The sequence below is a fragment of the Styela clava genome, chromosome 12 (assembly GCF_964204865.1).
Source record: "Styela clava chromosome 12, kaStyClav1.hap1.2, whole genome shotgun sequence".
NCBI classification, from domain to species: domain Eukaryota; kingdom Metazoa; phylum Chordata; class Ascidiacea; order Stolidobranchia; family Styelidae; genus Styela; species Styela clava.
Genome location: NC_135261.1, coordinates 15,764,724 through 15,783,173, shown reverse-complemented (window position 1 = coordinate 15,783,173; position 18,450 = coordinate 15,764,724). Strand labels below are relative to the sequence as shown.

At 34.0% G+C, this 18,450-nt stretch overlaps 2 protein-coding genes and 1 long non-coding RNA gene across 3 annotated transcripts; all 3 read right to left on the bottom strand.

Annotated features, from left to right (window-relative positions):
- Nucleotides 1–1,316: 1,316 nt before the first annotated feature.
- On the bottom strand, nt 1,317–3,204 carry LOC120329963 (uncharacterized). Its single transcript, XM_039396769.2, has 6 exons — nt 3,043–3,204; nt 2,625–2,758; nt 2,334–2,407; nt 2,193–2,261; nt 2,033–2,113; nt 1,317–1,708 (listed from the first exon to the last, which is right to left on the bottom strand). Exons 1-6 carry the CDS (start codon nt 3,160–3,162, stop codon nt 1,554–1,556), a joined length of 633 nt encoding a protein of 210 aa, XP_039252703.2. The 5' UTR covers nt 3,163–3,204; the 3' UTR covers nt 1,317–1,553.
- Nucleotides 3,205–8,343: 5,139 nt separating this feature from the next.
- LOC120330009 (uncharacterized) lies at nt 8,344–10,209 on the bottom strand. Its single transcript, XM_039396822.2, has 6 exons — nt 10,070–10,209; nt 9,652–9,785; nt 9,361–9,434; nt 9,220–9,288; nt 9,060–9,140; nt 8,344–8,735 (listed from the first exon to the last, which is right to left on the bottom strand). Exons 1-6 carry the CDS (start codon nt 10,187–10,189, stop codon nt 8,581–8,583), a joined length of 633 nt encoding a protein of 210 aa, XP_039252756.2. The 5' UTR covers nt 10,190–10,209; the 3' UTR covers nt 8,344–8,580.
- A 5,299-nt stretch (nt 10,210–15,508) lies between these two features.
- LOC144430718 (uncharacterized) lies at nt 15,509–18,133 on the bottom strand. The gene is made up of 3 exons (XR_013479684.1): nt 18,036–18,133; nt 17,247–17,348; nt 15,509–16,883 (listed from the first exon to the last, which is right to left on the bottom strand). It is a non-coding gene; the product is annotated as an uncharacterized LOC144430718 (long non-coding RNA).
- Between the last annotated feature and the right edge of the window lie 317 nt (nt 18,134–18,450).

Genomic DNA, 18,450 nt, shown 5'->3' with positions numbered 1-18,450 from the left:
TGTTTTATTTTCGAATATAATAGAATTTCTCATGGTCAAAATTTTATATCTCACTATTGATTACAAAAGTATAATTGCATCCAAATCAACAGTATCTATATGACTATATAAAGGATCGTTAAAATTAAATAATATGCAAGAATCATATTGATAACAAAATGTATTCTAATCAATTTCAATATATCTAAAACAAAATCTTCATAAATATTTTTTGTAAATTTACAATACATGAAAATATGTGAAACAAACTCAGGTTCTCCATTACATAATACACACATTTCATTCCCTGCTTTTTTTCCAATTTCTGGCTTTTGTTTTCAATGGCAAGATATCCCAGAGTAATTTATAGTTAAAATCAGTATTTTTAATAAGTAAACGAATAGCTCGCAGAGCCATGTGATTCATATGGAGCACAGAGCTATGATTGAGAAAGGCCGTGGTTTGCCATATATTTAGGCCTTCTTCTCCCCTTGGATAAATATGTAAATCCCATGTTATATCAATTAATAAATACATAAATAACCGCACTCCTCTCGGCGACTGGTTCATATTCTGTTCTGTAGATACGTTTTCTGTCTAATAGATATGCATTCCCAATAAGCATATGCTCATAGTTGTATGCTTTCAGCGTACCATACTTCGAAACCTAAAATCAAATATGTATTGAAGAATTAAAGACCTCAAGTCAAGTTAATACGGCCAATTTCGCACCCGACTCGGCTGAAGCAAGGGATTTTGGCAGCGAGCAATGCGTTTTCTTAATATGCAGCGAACCATTTAGCTGGACGACGTAAAAAATGCAGGGAACAATGCCACAATGAGCAAATCTTTGCAAGTTTCCACTCATTGTATATATGCTCATTGTTCTGCCAAATGAAGAATTTCCATTCAAAAAACAAAAAAGGCGTAACTTGACTTTCTCATTACGACTGTATTTATTTGCGACCTAATTTGGCCGAATATTTACTGTTTTAATAAATTGTTTAAATCTTGAAAACCTGTCGTGGTTTCATGCTTCCTTTGGGTGGTTATAGTACGTTTCCAGGCTTGCAAGAAGGTTGATCTTCTTATCGATTTGGGTGGGGTTGTTAGGGTGGAAATGTTAAACACCTACCCAAAGGGTGGAAGAAGTAGAAAACCTTGTGAACCAAATATTTCGGTGGGAATTCCCACTTTTTTCATTTAGAGTGTACGGTAGTTTTCGATCAAATTTATTAATCATGAATTAATCTTTTTATCTTATCTCATCAAATTGTGGAAGATAAAGATGAATTCCTCTAGTTTAGAATTGCATTTAGAGTGTTAAAACATTTGCATCATGTCTTCATTGTATAATTTGCAACTTAAATATAGCACAACATAATTACGATTTACGATAACAATGAAACTGAGAAAGCCACGGCATAACGCCTAAAATTGCATAAAAAATGACTCCTGTAGTTTTCTTATTTATTCTAGAATATAGTAGTTGTACTAAATAGTATACTGCAGTGTTATAATTCCCATTAAATGAATTTCTGTTCAGGGTTATAACTCAATATTGAAAAATCTCGTCAGTTCAAACTTTCCATCAACTCCGGATGTTCAACAATTTTAGAAGGATAAAGTTGTACAATGATTCCTTTCTCAATGAGCTTGTTCCACATTGAACTAATTTGATGAATAGTTGGATTTAGGGTTGGAAATGCCGACCAGACAACCCATTCACCTGAAAAGATATTGAGATTCGATATAAATCGCTCCAGAAATCTACAGATATGCAATTGGTTGATGTCACTTTTTTGAAAAATTTGTTGTCTTATGTTGCTTTTCTCCTATTCCCCACCTTACATGCAATGTGTAACTACCTTCACTAGTGAGTAGACATTCCTTGTGAATGAACATCCTTGGCTGGTTTTAAGTGATCAATTTTCATTACTCACTGAATATATTATTTACTCTTGAGTGAGTCTAATTCCTTTTATTGTGTGTTCTATCAATGCTGCTGAGAATAAATTGTCATTGAAACTAAATGAGAAGTGGCCTAAAATACCTGAAAGACTGCAGAATGCATGGACTAAATAATTCTTTTTGTCGTATAGAACCAGAATATCACCATTGAACAAGGCATCATCTGAATATTAAAATGTTTTAACTATTTTTAAATGTATTCACCGTAACCATTTTAATCTGTAAATTCAATTATACATTACCTATTTTTTTAGCATTATTATTTGTTCCTCCGTCTTGTGTTAGAGTGTGTGAAGCCAAAACAGCTGGTTCTGTATCAAAATATTGAATTTCTTATTTATTATATTTCATTTTAACTATATAGTCATATCCAAAAATAATACTTTCGCTCTTCATCCCATAATAAACGCCGTCAATTCGTTTGGTCCGATCAATTGTAAACGTTTGGGGAGGAGAACTGAAATAAAGTAAAATGTTTTTTTTTTACATACAATGTTTTTAAAATTACATATCTTCTGTTTTTGAATGTATCTCTGATTTGGAGACTGAGTAGTTTGATCTGTCCATTCAAATGTAACAGAATTCGCTTATATACTTTAGTTTGAATATTGCAGTGTTTTAGTCATTTTTTCAGTTTTTTTTTCAACTTTATTTGAAATAAATTATAAACTTACTTCTCATGTAAATTAGTAACCACCATTTGCATTCCTTCATTTGTATTGGAGAAGTTCTGTAGTTTTGCACCTATAACATCTTCATTCATGACCTCATCGTTGGTGTGTAGCACCAGATACCAGTCATTCTTAACCTGCACACAACAATATGGTTTGTAATTTCTACTGAATAATTTCATTATGCAAGGAGAGTTTTACTAAATCTCAACTGTTAACACCTGTGACACATTTGAAAAGTTGAGTGAAGTGAAGAGGTTGAAATCTCCAGATGTATTATTGTGAGATAATGTATCTGAAGTCCTAATGCTGTCTTAATCAAACTTTTGGAGAAAAGTGTAAGCGGAAAACGACACATCTTTTATATATATATTAAAAACCGAATGGAAGTAAAGGTTTTACAATTTAATTATATACATACCTTATCCCAGTCAATGTCCTCATTGTTCTCTGGAATTTTACATTCTTTTGCCAGATTAATCTCAATGCTTATACCAAGCATCAAAAGTGAAATACACAATATGTTTTTCAAGGTCAGCATTTTATTTTAAAGTAGCAAATCTTAAGTTTGAAAAAACACAAAATTAAGTCTTTTATAACCCGGGAAACTTTCTAGAGTTTAGTGAGTTATCCAAACTTACAGAAATCTGTGACATTTCAGAATTATATAATGATAGTTGCAGCGAAAAGTCTATAGATACTGAAGCAATAATATTTCAATCGGAAGAGCGCAATTGACATCCTCACCTATCCAAGTCATAGTACAGACTGTTCGTTACAGGCTTTGCATTCTGTACATATATTTGTGCGCTTGATGATGTTATATATTCTAAACAAGGCTGTGGGAAATGCGTAATTTTTTTTGTTTATACTGTCTGGGAATGTAGAACATGCATCGTTTCATGGAAGAGGAGGCAAAAAGGGATCAATAGATTCACATTTTCAAGAACATGTTCTCCATCCAATCTTTTTTTCTGTACAAATATGTAAATTCTATCATATCCTAATTTTTGATGTTTCATCATTGGAGTGCTATTTACACACACCTATACAGTAACAAATATAGGCTGTAATGGACATATACACTCTAATGCAGTGGTCGGCAACCACCGGGCCGCGGCCCATCGCCGGTCCGCGGAAAGGTCACTGCCGGTCCGCAGAGAGGTGACACAAAAACGAACAAGGCCGTAATATAACCTCTACAATGTAACCATAAACCCTACGACTAAAAACAGCACCCAACAATAAACCAGACAAACACCAGGGGTCGGCAAACTGCGGGCCAAATGCGACCCGCGTACTAATTTGTTGCGGCCCTCGAACGACCCGACATTTAATACATAAAACAAAAATTGATCCCAAATTTATTATGGTCTCTACACGGATTTATGTGGTGACAAGTGCTGCTGTACGGCGCTTGGTATGTTACAAGTAGCGTCAGTTGTATGTCGTTCGAGTTAATTTTAATTTTTAAAATTTGAAAATGAGGCTCGAGCATTTCAAAGTGCTTGAACGGTTAAATATTTTTCTTTCTTGCGCATTCAAAAACCGGTTTGCTCTATATGCCCAGTCAGCATCGCAGTTGTTAAGGGTTTCAATGTTAAACTCGTTACGAAACGAGTCGTCGAAAACCCGGGACTAGGTAATCTGTGCGACAGTGCAAAACGTGTAATTTGCACGTTCGGAAGAACATATGGCCTTGAGCAGCTTTATCTGAAATGCATTCCACTTAGATTAAATATCGTACTCGCTTGTCAGATCATCATTTGGACGACAAGTTGTTATAAAAACATCATCTTTTACATTGATATTAAGTAAATAAAAACAATGTATTGTTGGATAATATATTGAAAAAAACGACACATACACATCTCATTGGGACAGGCTTTCAACAGAGCAAGGGCAGTAATGCGAATGCGTCAGAATTTGAAGTTTAATTAATGTAATATTGCGGCCCGCGCGCTACCGGTAATGTATATATTTGGTCCGCAAGTACATGAAGTTTGCTGATCACTGCACAACACTATTGAGCAGTATGTCTGACTTTATAAACAAATGCCATGTCAGTATGTCGCAATATTGCTGGGTAAATTGTTTTCTCTACGCCCATATAAGAATGTCTCTCATCAGTCCGAATAAGATCTCCCCAACAAAATGATACAGGCATTGTTAACTTTCTCGAAATCTTACTAATGTGAGGCCTGGTTTTCAATATTGATTACTACAAAAACGAAATATCGAAGTGTAAGAAACCACCCGTTTCGTGTGTCAATGTCGACCATATCTCGAATATGGATACAGTTGATAGTCATCAAACAAATACAGATATCGGATTAAATAGCATCACCGTCGTTTTTAGTATATTGTCAACAATCAACATAAATTTCCTGATGCGTATAACTTATTGCATAGGCTTTTGGTCAGACTTTACCGGTCCGTCACTTGAAAAAAAGTTGCCGACCACTGCTCTAATGTACTGTGATATCCACCCCCCAAAACACCAAACCACTTTATTTTTATTTAAATTTATTAACAATGAACTGATTTTTTTTTATCTTATCATCAAATTTTGAAGGATAAGGATGAATTCCTCTAGTTCAAAATTCCAAACAAGAGCGTTGAAACATTTGTATCATGTCTTCATTGTATAATTTTCAACTTAATTCCAAATCGCTAGTCACATGTGTGAAATTGTTGACGCGACTCGGACAGGAAATCAATGATCACTTATTATTGGTTTAGCATGTATTTTCAGTCATACATATCATCCCTGGCACTGTGATGTTTTGATAAATATGATTTCGACTGCACCATACTTGGCAGAGGTATCGAGATTTTTTAAACCTGAAAAAAACGTAAAATTAATGGTAATTTTCACGCGTAGCGGCGCGCATTAGAATGTTTACATCTTTCTACGCGCATTTTCGTTGAAAAAATTAACATTTTTTGCATTGAGGGGGGCGTGTGGACTAATAATTAGAGGTGTGACGTCATCAAAATTGCCAATTGAAGCCTTGAACTTGAAAATTCTGTAAATACAATCGTGGATTTTAGAGTAACCATTCTTGCTATAATAGTGATTCTGGTGTTGTTCTGTTGGAAAATAACTCAAGAAAACGTTGAAATAAACATTAATTAATTAGGAATAATTATTAACCCTCTACTAGACACAAAATCTCGCAAGTTCAATAGAAATTTCGGAATTTTGGCGTAAAAATGTTTTTTTTTAGATGAGTGCGTTTTACATATATTGCCTAATAGAGCTCTATCACACGCTAATATAAAGCCACGAGTGAAGCTTTAGGGCCTAATGGTTGACAAACAAATAATCAAAGTAAAATGGCACCAGAACGACCGGCTGGGGAGGGTTTCAAAATGCGCTGTTCGATTTTTAATTACGGGAATACTTTTTATGACATCGTGGCGGCAGTCCACTGCGGCAGATTGCCTCTACACGTGCTACGGCGTTTTGTACTTTGTGTGGATATGTTTGAGCATTGCTCTCTTGTGATAATTTATTTTCATGTTAATGACTTGCAAATTTTAAATGAGTATTTTTATCAAATGCATTATATATCGAGTAATTTTATGATATCTGCTCATATTACTTAATTGGAAATGTTGTTTTACATAGACATTCACAATACACGATAAAATACCTCCATGTAAACACCACGGTAAGAAACATCAAAAATCCACCAATTCCTATTATCTCTGTGCAAATATATCAAGATATAAACATACGATTATAAACCCTGAAAAAAAAAAAATCATTACACATTACAATCATTACACATTACTACTTGCTATAACACAGCAGGCACATGATACTCATCGTGTTTTGAACATTTTTAAAGGTTTTGCTCGCTCTCCAGAACTCTCCATTTTTTATTTGTTTGTATTGTCAGATTGTGGAATTTTCAAAATAAACTATCTCTATCTATATCAATGAATACAATATCCCAGGTCCCCACTTGGCTGGTTCATATTCTGTTCTGTAGATAAGTTTTCTGCCTAATAGATGGTATGTATTCCCAATAAGCATTACAGTATGCTAATTCGTTCACTCAATGAGTGATTTTAATTACGGTAAATATAAAATAATATATATAATATAAATAAGTTCATATTCCAGTTTGCCTCCATGATCCAGTATTTATTTTGTTCAATTCCAGTAGTAATTCATACCATAATTAGGTTATTTTAATAAATGCATTGATATAAAACAATAAAAATAAAATTAGTTAATTTAAAATACATATCATAAACATATAATTTTCTTTTTAACTAAATTTTTCATAAATTTTTCAATTCCCTCTCAAATGGGTTGTATATTCTATAATTCTCTATATTTTTCTACATATTATGGCCATTTTTATCTGCTTTTTGAGAAAGGCAAAATGTGGTGTTTTATTTTCGAATATAATAGAATTTCTCATGGTCAAAATTTTATATCTCACTATTGATTACAAAAGTATAATTGCATCCAAATCAACAGTATCTATATGACTACATAAAGGATCGTTAAAATTAAATAATATGCAAGAATCATATTGATAACAAAATGTATTCTAATCAATTTCAATATATCTAAAACAAAATCTTCATAAATATTTTTTGTAAATTTACAATACATGAAAATATGTGAAACAAACTCAGGTTCTCCATTACATAATACACACATTTCATTCCCTGCTTTTTTTCCAATTTCTGGCTTTTGTTTTCAATGGCAAGATATCCCAGAGTAATTTATAGTTAAAATCAGTATTTTTAATAAGTAAACGAATAGCTCGCAGAGCCATGTGATTCATATGGAGCACAGAGCTATGATTGAGAAAGGCCGTGGTTTGCCATATATTTAGGCCTTCTTCTCCCCTTGGATAAATATGTAAATCCCATGTTATATCAATTAATAAATACATAAATAACCGCACTCCTCTCGGCGACTGGTTCATATTCTGTTCTGTAGATACGTTTTCTGTCTAATAGATATGCATTCCCAATAAGCATATGCTCATAGTTGTATGCTTTCAGCGTACCATACTTCGAAACCCAAAATCAAATATGTATTGAAGAATTAAAGACCTCAAGTCAAGTTAATACGGCCAATTTCGCACCCGACTCGGCTGAAGCAAGGGATTTTGGCAGCGAGCAATGCGTTTTCTTAATATGCAGCGAACCATTTAGCTGGACGACGTAAAAAATGCAGGGAACAATGCCACAATGAGCAAATCTTTGCAAGTTTCCACTCATTGTATATATGCTCATTGTTCTGCCAAATGAAGAATTTCCATTCAAAAAACAAAAAAGGCGTAACTTGACTTTCTCATTACGACTGTATTTATTTGCGACCTAATTTGGCCGAATATTTACTGTTTTAATAAATTGTTTAAATCTTGAAAACCTGTCGTGGTTTCATGCTTCCTTTGGGTGGTTATAGTACGTTTCCAGGCTTGCAAGAAGGTTGATCTTCTTATCGATTTGGGTGGGGTTGTTAGGGTGGAAATGTTAAACACCTACCCAAAGGGTGGAAGAAGTAGAAAACCTTGTGAACCAAATATTTCGGTGGGAATTCCCACTTTTTTCATTTAGAGTGTACGGTAGTTTTCGATCAAATTTATTAATCATGAATTAATCTTTTTATCTTATCTCATCAAATTGTGGAAGATAAAGATGAATTCCTCTAGTTTAGAATTGCATTTAGAGTGTTAAAACATTTGCATCATGTCTTCATTGTATAATTTGCAACTTAAATATAGCACAACATAATTACGATTTACGATAACAATGAAACTGAGAAAGCCACGGCATAACGCCTAAAATTGCATAAAAAATGACTCCTGTAGTTTTCTTATTTATTCTAGAATATAGTAGTTGTACTAAATAGTATACTGCAGTGTTATAATTCCCATTAAATGAATTTCTGTTCAGGGTTATAACTCAATATTGAAAAATCTCGTCAGTTCAAACTTTCCATCAACTCCGGATGTTCAACAATTTTAGAAGGATAAAGTTGTACAATGATTCCTTTCTCAATGAGCTTGTTCCACATTGAACTAATTTGATGAATAGTTGGATTTAGGGTTGGAAATGCCGACCAGACAACCCATTCACCTGAAAAGATATTGAGATTCGATATAAATCGCTCCAGAAATCTACAGATATGCAATTGGTTGATGTCACTTTTTTGAAAAATTTGTTGTCTTATGTTGCTTTTCTCCTATTCCCCACCTTACATGCAATGTGTAACTACCTTCACTAGTGAGTAGACATTCCTTGTGAATGAACATCCTTGACTGGTTTTAAGTGATCAATTTTCATTACTCACTGAATATATTATTTACTCTTGAGTGAGTCTAATTCCTTTTATTGTGTGTTCTATCAATGCTGCTGAGAATAAATTGTCATTGAAACTAAATGAGAAGTGGCCTAAAATACCTGAAAGACTGCAGAATGCATGGACTAAATAATTCTTTTTGTCGTATAGAACCAGAATATCACCATTGAACAAGGCATCATCTGAATATTAAAATGTTTTAACTATTTTTAAATGTATTCACCGTAACCATTTTAATCTGTAAATTCAATTATACATTACCTATTTTTTTAGCATTATTATTTGTTCCTCCGTCTTGTGTTAGAGTGTGTGAAGCCAAAACAGCTGGTTCTGTATCAAAATATTGAATTTCTTATTTATTATATTTCATTTTAACTATATAGTCATATCCAAAAATAATACTTTCGCTCTTCATCCCATAATAAACGCCGTCAATTCGTTTGGTCCGATCAATTGTAAACGTTTGGGGAGGAGAACTGAAATAAAGTAAAATGTTTTTTTTTTACATACAATGTTTTTAAAATTACATATCTTCTGTTTTTGAATGTATCTCTGATTTGGAGACTGAGTAGTTTGATCTGTCCATTCAAATGTAACAGAATTCGCTTATATACTTTAGTTTGAATATTGCAGTGTTTTAGTCATTTTTTCAGTTTTTTTTTCAACTTTATTTGAAATAAATTATAAACTTACTTCTCATGTAAATTAGTAACCACCATTTGCATTCCTTCATTTGTATTGGAGAAGTTCTGTAGTTTTGCACCTATAACATCTTCATTCATGACCTCATCGTTGGTGTGTAGCACCAGATACCAGTCATTCTTAACCTGCACACAACAATATGGTTTGTAATTTCTACTGAATAATTTCATTATGCAAGGAGAGTTTTACTAAATCTCAACTGTTAACACCTGTGACACATTTGAAAAGTTGAGTGAAGTGAAGAGGTTGAAATCTCCAGATGTATTATTGTGAGATAATGTATCTGAAGTCCTAATGCTGTCTTAATCAAACTTTTGGAGAAAAGTGTAAGCGGAAAACGACACATCTTTTATATATATATTAAAAACCGAATGGAAGTAAAGGTTTTACAATTTAATTATATACATACCTTATCCCAGTCAATGTCCTCATTGTTCTCTGGAATTTTACATTCTTTTGCCAGATTAATCTCAATGCTTATACCAAGCATCAAAAGTGAAATACACAATATGTTTTTCAAGGTCAGCATTTTATTTTAAAGTAGCAAATCTTAAGTTTGAAAAAACACAAAATTCAGTCTTTTATAACCCGGGAAACTTTCTAGAGTTTAGTGAGTTATCCAAACTTACAGAAATCTGTGACATTTCAGAATTATATAATGATAGTTGCAGCGAAAAGTCTATAGATACTGAAGCAATAATATTTCAATCGGAAGAGCGCAATTGACATCCTCACCTATCCAAGTCATAGTACAGACTGTTCGTTACAGGCTTTGCATTCTGTACATATATTTGTGCGCTTGATGATGTTATATATTCTAAACAAGGCTGTGGGAAATGCGTAATTTTTTTTGTTTATACTGTCTGGGAATGTAGAACATGCATCGTTTCATGGAAGAGGAGGCAAAAAGGGATCAATAGATTCACATTTTCAAGAACATGTTCTCCATCCAATCTTTTTTTCTGTACAAATATGTAAATTCTATCATATCCTAATTTTTGATGTTTCATCATTGGAGTGCTATTTACACACACCTATACAGTAACAAATATAGGCTGTAATGGACATATACACTCTAATGCAGTGGTCGGCAACCACCGGGCCGCGGCCCATCGCCGGTCCGCGGAAAGGTCACTGCCGGTCCGCAGAGAGGTGACACAAAAACGAACAAGGCCGTAATATAACCTTTACAATGTAACCATAAACCCTACGACTAAAAACAGCACCCAACAATAAACCAGACAAACACCAGGGGTCGGCAAACTGCGGGCCAAATGCGACCCGCGTACTAATTTGTTGCGGCCCTCGAACGACCCGACATTTAATACATAAAACAAAAATTGATCCCAAATTTATTATGGTCTCTACACGGATTTATGTGGTGACAAGTGCTGCTGTACGGCGCTTGGTATGTTACAAGTAGCGTCAGTTGTATGTCGTTCGAGTTAATTTTAATTTTTAAAATTTGAAAATGAGGCTCGAGCATTTCAAAGTGCTTGAACGGTTAAATATTTTTCTTTCTTGCGCATTCAAAAACCGGTTTGCTCTATATGCCCAGTCAGCTTCGCAGTTGTTAAGGGTTTCAATGTTAAACTCGTTACGAAACGAGTCGTCGAAAACCCGGGACTAGGTAATCTGTGCGACAGTGCAAAACGTGTAATTTGCACGTTCGGAAGAACATATGGCCTTGAGCAGCTTTATCTGAAATGCATTCCACTTAGATTAAATATCGTACTCGCTTGTCAGATCATCATTTGGACGACAAGTTGTTATAAAAACATCATCTTTTACATTGATATTAAGTAAATAAAAACAATGTATTGTTGGATAATATATTGAAAAAAACGACACATACACATCTCATTGGGACAGGCTTTCAACAGAGCAAGGGCAGTAATGCGAATGCGTCAGAATTTGAAGTTTAATTAATGTAATATTGCGGCCCGCGCGCTACCGGTAATGTATATATTTGGTCCGCAAGTACATGAAGTTTGCTGATCACTGCACAACACTATTGAGCAGTATGTCTGACTTTATAAACAAATGCCATGTCAGTATGTCGCAATATTGCTGGGTAAATTGTTTTCTCTACGCCCATATAAGAATGTCTCTCATCAGTCCGAATAAGATCTCCCCAACAAAATGATACAGGCATTGTTAACTTTCTCGAAATCTTACTAATGTGAGGCCTGGTTTTCAATATTGATTACTACAAAAACGAAATATCGAAGTGTAAGAAACCACCCGTTTCGTGTGTCAATGTCGACCATATCTCGAATATGGATACAGTTGATAGTCATCAAACAAATACAGATATCGGATTAAATAGCATCACCGTCGTTTTTAGTATATTGTCAACAATCAACATAAATTTCCTGATGCGTATAACTTATTGCATAGGCTTTTGGTCAGACTTTACCGGTCCGTCACTTGAAAAAAAGTTGCCGACCACTGCTCTAATGTACTGTGATATCCACCCCCCAAAACACCAAACCACTTTATTTTTATTTAAATTTATTAACAATGAACTGATTTTTTTTTATCTTATCATCAAATTTTGAAGGATAAGGATGAATTCCTCTAGTTCAAAATTCCAAACAAGAGCGTTGAAACATTTGTATCATGTCTTCATTGTATAATTTTCAACTTAATTCCAAATCGCTAGTCACATGTGTGAAATTGTTGACGCGACTCGGACAGGAAATCAATGATCACTTATTATTGGTTTAGCATGTATTTTCAGTCATACATATCATCCCTGGCACTGTGATGTTTTGATAAATATGATTTCGACTGCACCATACTTGGCAGAGGTATCGAGATTTTTTAAACCTGAAAAAAACGTAAAATTAAGGGTAATTTCCACGCGTAGCGGCGCGCATTAGAATGTTTACATCTTTCTACGCGCATTTTCGTTGAAAAAATTAACATTTTTTGCATTGAGGGGGGCGTGTGGACTAATAATTAGAGGTGTGACGTCATCAAAATTGCCAATTGAAGCCTTGAACTTGAAAATTCTGTAAATACAATCGTGGATTTTAGAGTAACCATTCTTGCTATAATAGTGATTCTGGTGTTGTTCTGTTGGAAAATAACTCAAGAAAACGTTGAAATAAACATTAATTAATTAGGAATAATTATTAACCCTCTACTAGACACAAAATCTCGCAAGTTCAATAGAAATTTCGGAATTTTGGCGTAAAAATGTTTTTTTTTAGATGAGTGCGTTTTACATATATTGCCTAATAGAGCTCTATCACACGCTAATATAAAGCCACGAGTGAAGCTTTAGGGCCTAATGGTTGACAAACAAATAATCAAAGTAAAATGGCACCAGAACGACCGGCTGGGGAGGGTTTCAAAATGCGCTGTTCGATTTTTAATTACGGGAATACTTTTTATGACATCGTGGCGGCAGTCCACTGCGGCAGATTGCCTCTACACGTGCTACGGCGTTTTGTACTTTGTGTGGATATGTTTGAGCATTGCTCTCTTGTGATAATTTATTTTCATGTTAATGACTTGCAAATTTTAAATGAGTATTTTTATCAAATGCATTATATATCGAGTAATTTTATGATATCTGCTTATATTACTTAATTGGAAATGTTGTTTTACATAGACATTCACGATACACGATAAATACCTCCATGTAAACACCACGGTAAGAAACATCAAAAATCCACCAATTCCTATTATCTCTGTGCAAATATATCAAGATATAAACATACGATTATAAACCCTGAAAAAAAAAAAATCCAACAATATAACTCGTACCCATTAAGATGAAATTAAAACGACAAAATACCTTCATTCCGATTATAAAGACGCACTATTCCGCAACAATAATAAACATACTATCAAACATTCTGTAAACACCAACATAAACAACTTCCTAAAAATCAGTAATCTTTATCTCCGAAAATACATGCGAAAGCTCGAATATACGACCATGTGCACTGAAAATCCCATACCCCAATATCAAAAATTAGTGTATTGATTCTACATAGATACCAAAAAGCTGAAATATAAACGATGATTTTCACACAGATAAACAACAGTCATAATTGACTATCAAAAAATTAGAGTAATCTAATACACCGATTCTAATTTCTAATGGCTAAAAATGTCTGAAACCCAGTGATTTCCAGCGATCATGTAGTATGAACGATTAAATAATTTGAATCTCTCATTGCCGACCATTGAATATCCTTCACATTTTGCAAATTATGGCCGTATAAAGATTTTCATATTCAGTTAATATAATACTACCATAAAGTCCCACTACCATTTTTTTTACTCCTTTGTTAAAAGTCTACATCCATTTTACAAAGCAAAAATGTAAAATCATAACTCGAACTCAAATGCCAACATGTCCATTGATTTGATTGTCGAGTTATGTTTTTCAAAACCCAAATGCGCAGCGCAAATACTTGCAATTTTTCTGCCACGGCGAGTAAGCAATTCGTTTGCTTATAATAGACATCAGAAAAATTAAGGTTAATCTTGACGACAAATTACTTCTGATAAAAAACAATCTGAATCGTTTCACTTGCACTAATCCCTATTAGACAAACAATCCAAATTCTTTCGTACGCGAATGGTTACAAGCTCTATCAGCTATCCAATTAATTACCGGTGACGCCAAAGTACAAACAATCGCAAATCTTCTCTTTAGCGGTTTCAAAGATTGAACGATAAGCAAACAAACTTTTTCTCTTACGTTCATTTCAAACTTCTTTACCCTGAAATCTCCTCGGCCAAGACAGCAATAAAAATAAACTAACTGACCACTGCCGAGTTTGGACCCATCGGACCGGAGCCATAGGACTGGACCCATCGGGCAGGACCCATTGGACCCAGCGCCTCTGGAGCACATGATCCACTACTGACAATGGACACCATTTTGTGCCATTTGCTATCGTTAATCTAGCAAGACGTCTTATGGGAATCTTGTACAAACTACTGAAACAAACTTATTATTTTCACTAATAATTTAAAAAGCGTTTATAAGGAGAATTCAATCCGAACACGTTGATATCATATGTTTGCCAAATCACATTTATAGCGCATTAAATTGTTTTTGAAGTCAACTATTTCAATGGGGAGTTGTATCCGAGGTAATATTGGTCGTCATACTTTTTAACCATATGACAATGGCATTCCTTATTATGTTGCAAATGAGCAGTGGTCTTTCGATAAAATTAACCGGTCGACCGACTCGAATCAACAGTGCCAGAAGACCGAATGACATTGCACGATTGTTGCGGCGGCATATTATAGGGTCAACTCGGTATATCGCTACAAAGTTCATGAAAAAATGATAAAAAATAATGCAGCTTTAAGTTTGTGGCCAAATTGAACGCGAAGGATGATAGTTCTAAATTATATATATATTATATTTAAATACACATACTGGCTTCATTCCAGTATCTATTACAATGTTTCCCAACCCGAGTCCGCGATCTCAAATGAGTCCGCAGAGCGTTTGAATGAGGCCTCAACGAGCAATAGCGTTTTAGAAAGTTAGGTAATAGTATATTTCATGTAGGTGTCTAACCTTTTTAGTATCGCGAAATTCATTGCGGGGCAAAAACGTTTTTACCAGACTTAAGTACCAGCCAAGTTACGATTTACGTTAGTATTTACATAAAACATAAAAGGCAAGTTTATTCACATAAAATTAATCGAGTCAACAATTACCGAGGAGGGCTGATTGAAATATTCGAACAGCAAACTATTAGAATACCTGGTAACATGAGACTTAGACAATCGCACTGAATCAAACGATTGGATTGCAACGAACTTGCTGTTTGTGACAAAAACACAAGTTTACACGTACTTTTCGCCTACGTTAAAATTGAGTGTTATATTTGTGCTTTTTTTTTTATCTATTTGTTTCCTGCAACTCCATTGCTCTTATTGTGCGCCAATGTCGCATGAGTTCCCATCTTTTAAGTTGTCCATTTGGAAAAATTTGAAGCACCGATACAAATAACAAAAAAGTAACATTTCAAAGTATTCCGAGCGGATATAATAATTTGAATATGAAATACCATAAAGTGAAGTCCATCAGATTTTAACGGATACGCAGTAACAACATTTCAGTGGTTTTGTTTTGAGGCAAAAATAACATAGACTGGGTAGATAAATACAAACAGAAAAAAGACGAATCCAGGAGCCAGCCATAAAGACTTGTTCGATGGAGTATTTTTTTCTACGGAAGCTAGCGTTCTTGAAATTTCAATTGAAGGGGAAACTCAATAACATTTACAGTCATTACTTCTTACAAGAGTATAACGAAAATTTAAAGCCTACTATAGTATCTGTGAGCCAGTCAATTGCGTGAGCAAATTCAATGTACCATTGCAAGCATTGATAAAATTATCACTTGTATGTATTGATTTTTTTTATCTCGGCGCGCTGTTTTGAAAAACACTGTACATATGCAACAATGTCTCATTGCCAACTTAAGAAAAAGGCTTTACCTGAATAACTTATGTGACCCAACCTAAAGTAAAAAGTATAGGAAATGTAAACACGTGTTGAAATAAACTTATTTTTAATGTTCGTATCATATAAATCACTTTTTAGTATTTAAAAAAAAATTGGCCCAATATTCCGGTAATCTTGTTGTTGCACATATACCGGAAAATTATAATGGGAATAGTTAAACATAATCAATGGTAACACTTTTCACATAATTGTATATTTCACAATGGTGACTTTAGCCTTGCTCCCAACAATCAATCTCGAGCTCATAAAACAATAACATTTGACGTTCCAGCAACATTAAACCAAATAAAAAACAATAAATAAATAGATACGCACTGGCAGAGTGAATATTATTAAATCAACAGCTGCGTTTAAGTACCACGGTAAAGGCAATTTAACTTCTGTAAAGCCGAGTAGATTTCGAGAAATCAACTCAAATAACTATATAAAATACGATACTCCTGTCTCAAAATTTCATGATATCAGTGATGTATTAGTTTTGAATTAGTTTAGTTGACGAACTGCTTGTCGAATCGTTGATATACACTCTAATAAAGGTTTACGTTACAAAAAAAAAAAGAAATTGAAGAATGTTCGGAAACAAATCTTAATTTATTTTCAAAAATACAATCTAGGTCCTCTAGGATCACCAAAAACAGGTCACGCAAATATTTGGCACTTCATTTGAACATATTCTTCAGCTTTTCTTATTTTCTACATTTTGGCGTCTGGGAAACAAATTATGTACCCTATTATCACGACGGTGTGCATTGATGAGTCCCTGTTTAAAGGGGATTAAATCTTTTCCTAAACAATTTTTTTTTGTTGCTACAAATGATTAAAACACGTCTGAGAAAAATATCAAAATACACTTATTCATTGATTGTTGGTAAACATGAACCTATTAGATTCGATTTATAAAGTCTATTTCAAATTAAAAACATAAAATAAAAGAGTCCCATAGTAAATATTGCTAGTCTAAAGTGTTTTGGTTGGTTATCTCTAAGGCTCAGACCAGAGATTATATGCTACTTCAGTGGCCAGATAAGCTGTATATTAGCCATTATATAACATTAACGTGTAATATTTACCCCTGTGTGGCGACTTGGTGTCATGTTTCAAATTTATTTTCTCCAGCAGTCTATGGTCGATATTTCTTTGTACAGCAATGAGTGTCAAAGCATGTATTAGATCTAAATATGAATACTTGATAAATAAATATATGTACAAAATTTTAATCCATTAAAATATGTAATTCGTTTCATATAAAAGGTTTCGCGTATGCCTTCAATTTCGTACAATGAGGCAAACTGCTTTACGCTGAAAATTGCTGCGAAACAGGTGTTGATAACGTGATATCCATAGTAGTAACAGAAATAATAAGAATACTTTTTAAAACACTGTTGAGAGTAAGTGACTGGAACCTATATACTGATATCGATCCACATCATGAATGCAACAGATTACTAGCATCCACCAGCGGTACGCTTGTGAAACAAGAAATAGCAAAGCAAAATGAAAAAATAGTTTTACTTATTCGGGTAACCATGACCCGCTTCATTAGATCGGTTAACTTTGTATGCTTATCTAAATATTTTACAAATCTCGTCCCACCTTCAAATAAAAATTTAGCAGAGTTGAATTTAAATTTAAATTGGATTTCATATATGTGATTGCGATTTTGTTACGGGGGTCCATTCTTCAACCTTTTAGATTATGTTTTTTAATTAACTCCGCAATTATCGACCGACAAAATCTTGATTCTAGGGACCCCTCAAGTTTAATAATTCGCCACTTATTAAACATTATACCAAGAATAGCAAAAATTACAGCAGCGCCTTTATATATCTATTTTATTTATCAAAAAAACATGTGCTTACCCTAATGTTGCGTCAAAATAATCAACGACTACGTTGAATAGCCCAATATTTTACGAAATAGATAACCGTTCGCCATCACCCACCTCACTGACTGGTTGAGAAAATCGAAGCGCTTCTCCTCATTCCCGCCCAAACTGATTAGCGATATCACATAGTTAATTAACTGTTATTAAATTAGAAAACGGGCGAAGAAATTTGAGTAATTATCCGGGTTACGTACGCCCGGCGATATCATGCGTCCGTAGAGGTTTTGCGGTATACTCCATTTGATGAGAATTTTACATAATGTGCATTACTGTGTTTTTGGACGCTTATCGACAACGGATAATTCCCCGGTTGCGGTTATCCCATTATAATTTTGAAGGTTTTCGTGTTTGCTAATACACACTATGACATTCACATACTTTGGCATTCA

Bases quoted from the DNA above. Each gene is read 5' to 3' on its own strand.
- LOC120329963 (XM_039396769.2), bottom strand. From the start codon at position 3,162: ATGCTGACCTTGAAAAACATATTGTGTATTTCACTTTTGATGCTTGGT. The intron at 2,408-2,624 runs GTAAGTTTATAA...ACTTTATTTCAG, and splicing joins GTTACTAATTTACATGAGAA to TTCTCCTCCCCAAACGTTTA. The intron at 1,709-2,032 runs GTATTTTAGGCC...ATATCTTTTCAG, and splicing joins TGCATTCTGCAGTCTTTCAG to GTGAATGGGTTGTCTGGTCG.
- LOC120330009 (XM_039396822.2), bottom strand. From the start codon at position 10,189: ATGCTGACCTTGAAAAACATATTGTGTATTTCACTTTTGATGCTTGGT. The intron at 9,786-10,069 runs GTATGTATATAA...TGTTGTGTGCAG, and splicing joins AGGACATTGACTGGGATAAG to GTTAAGAATGACTGGTATCT. The intron at 9,141-9,219 runs GTAATGTATAAT...TTTAATATTCAG, and splicing joins TAATAATGCTAAAAAAATAG to ATGATGCCTTGTTCAATGGT.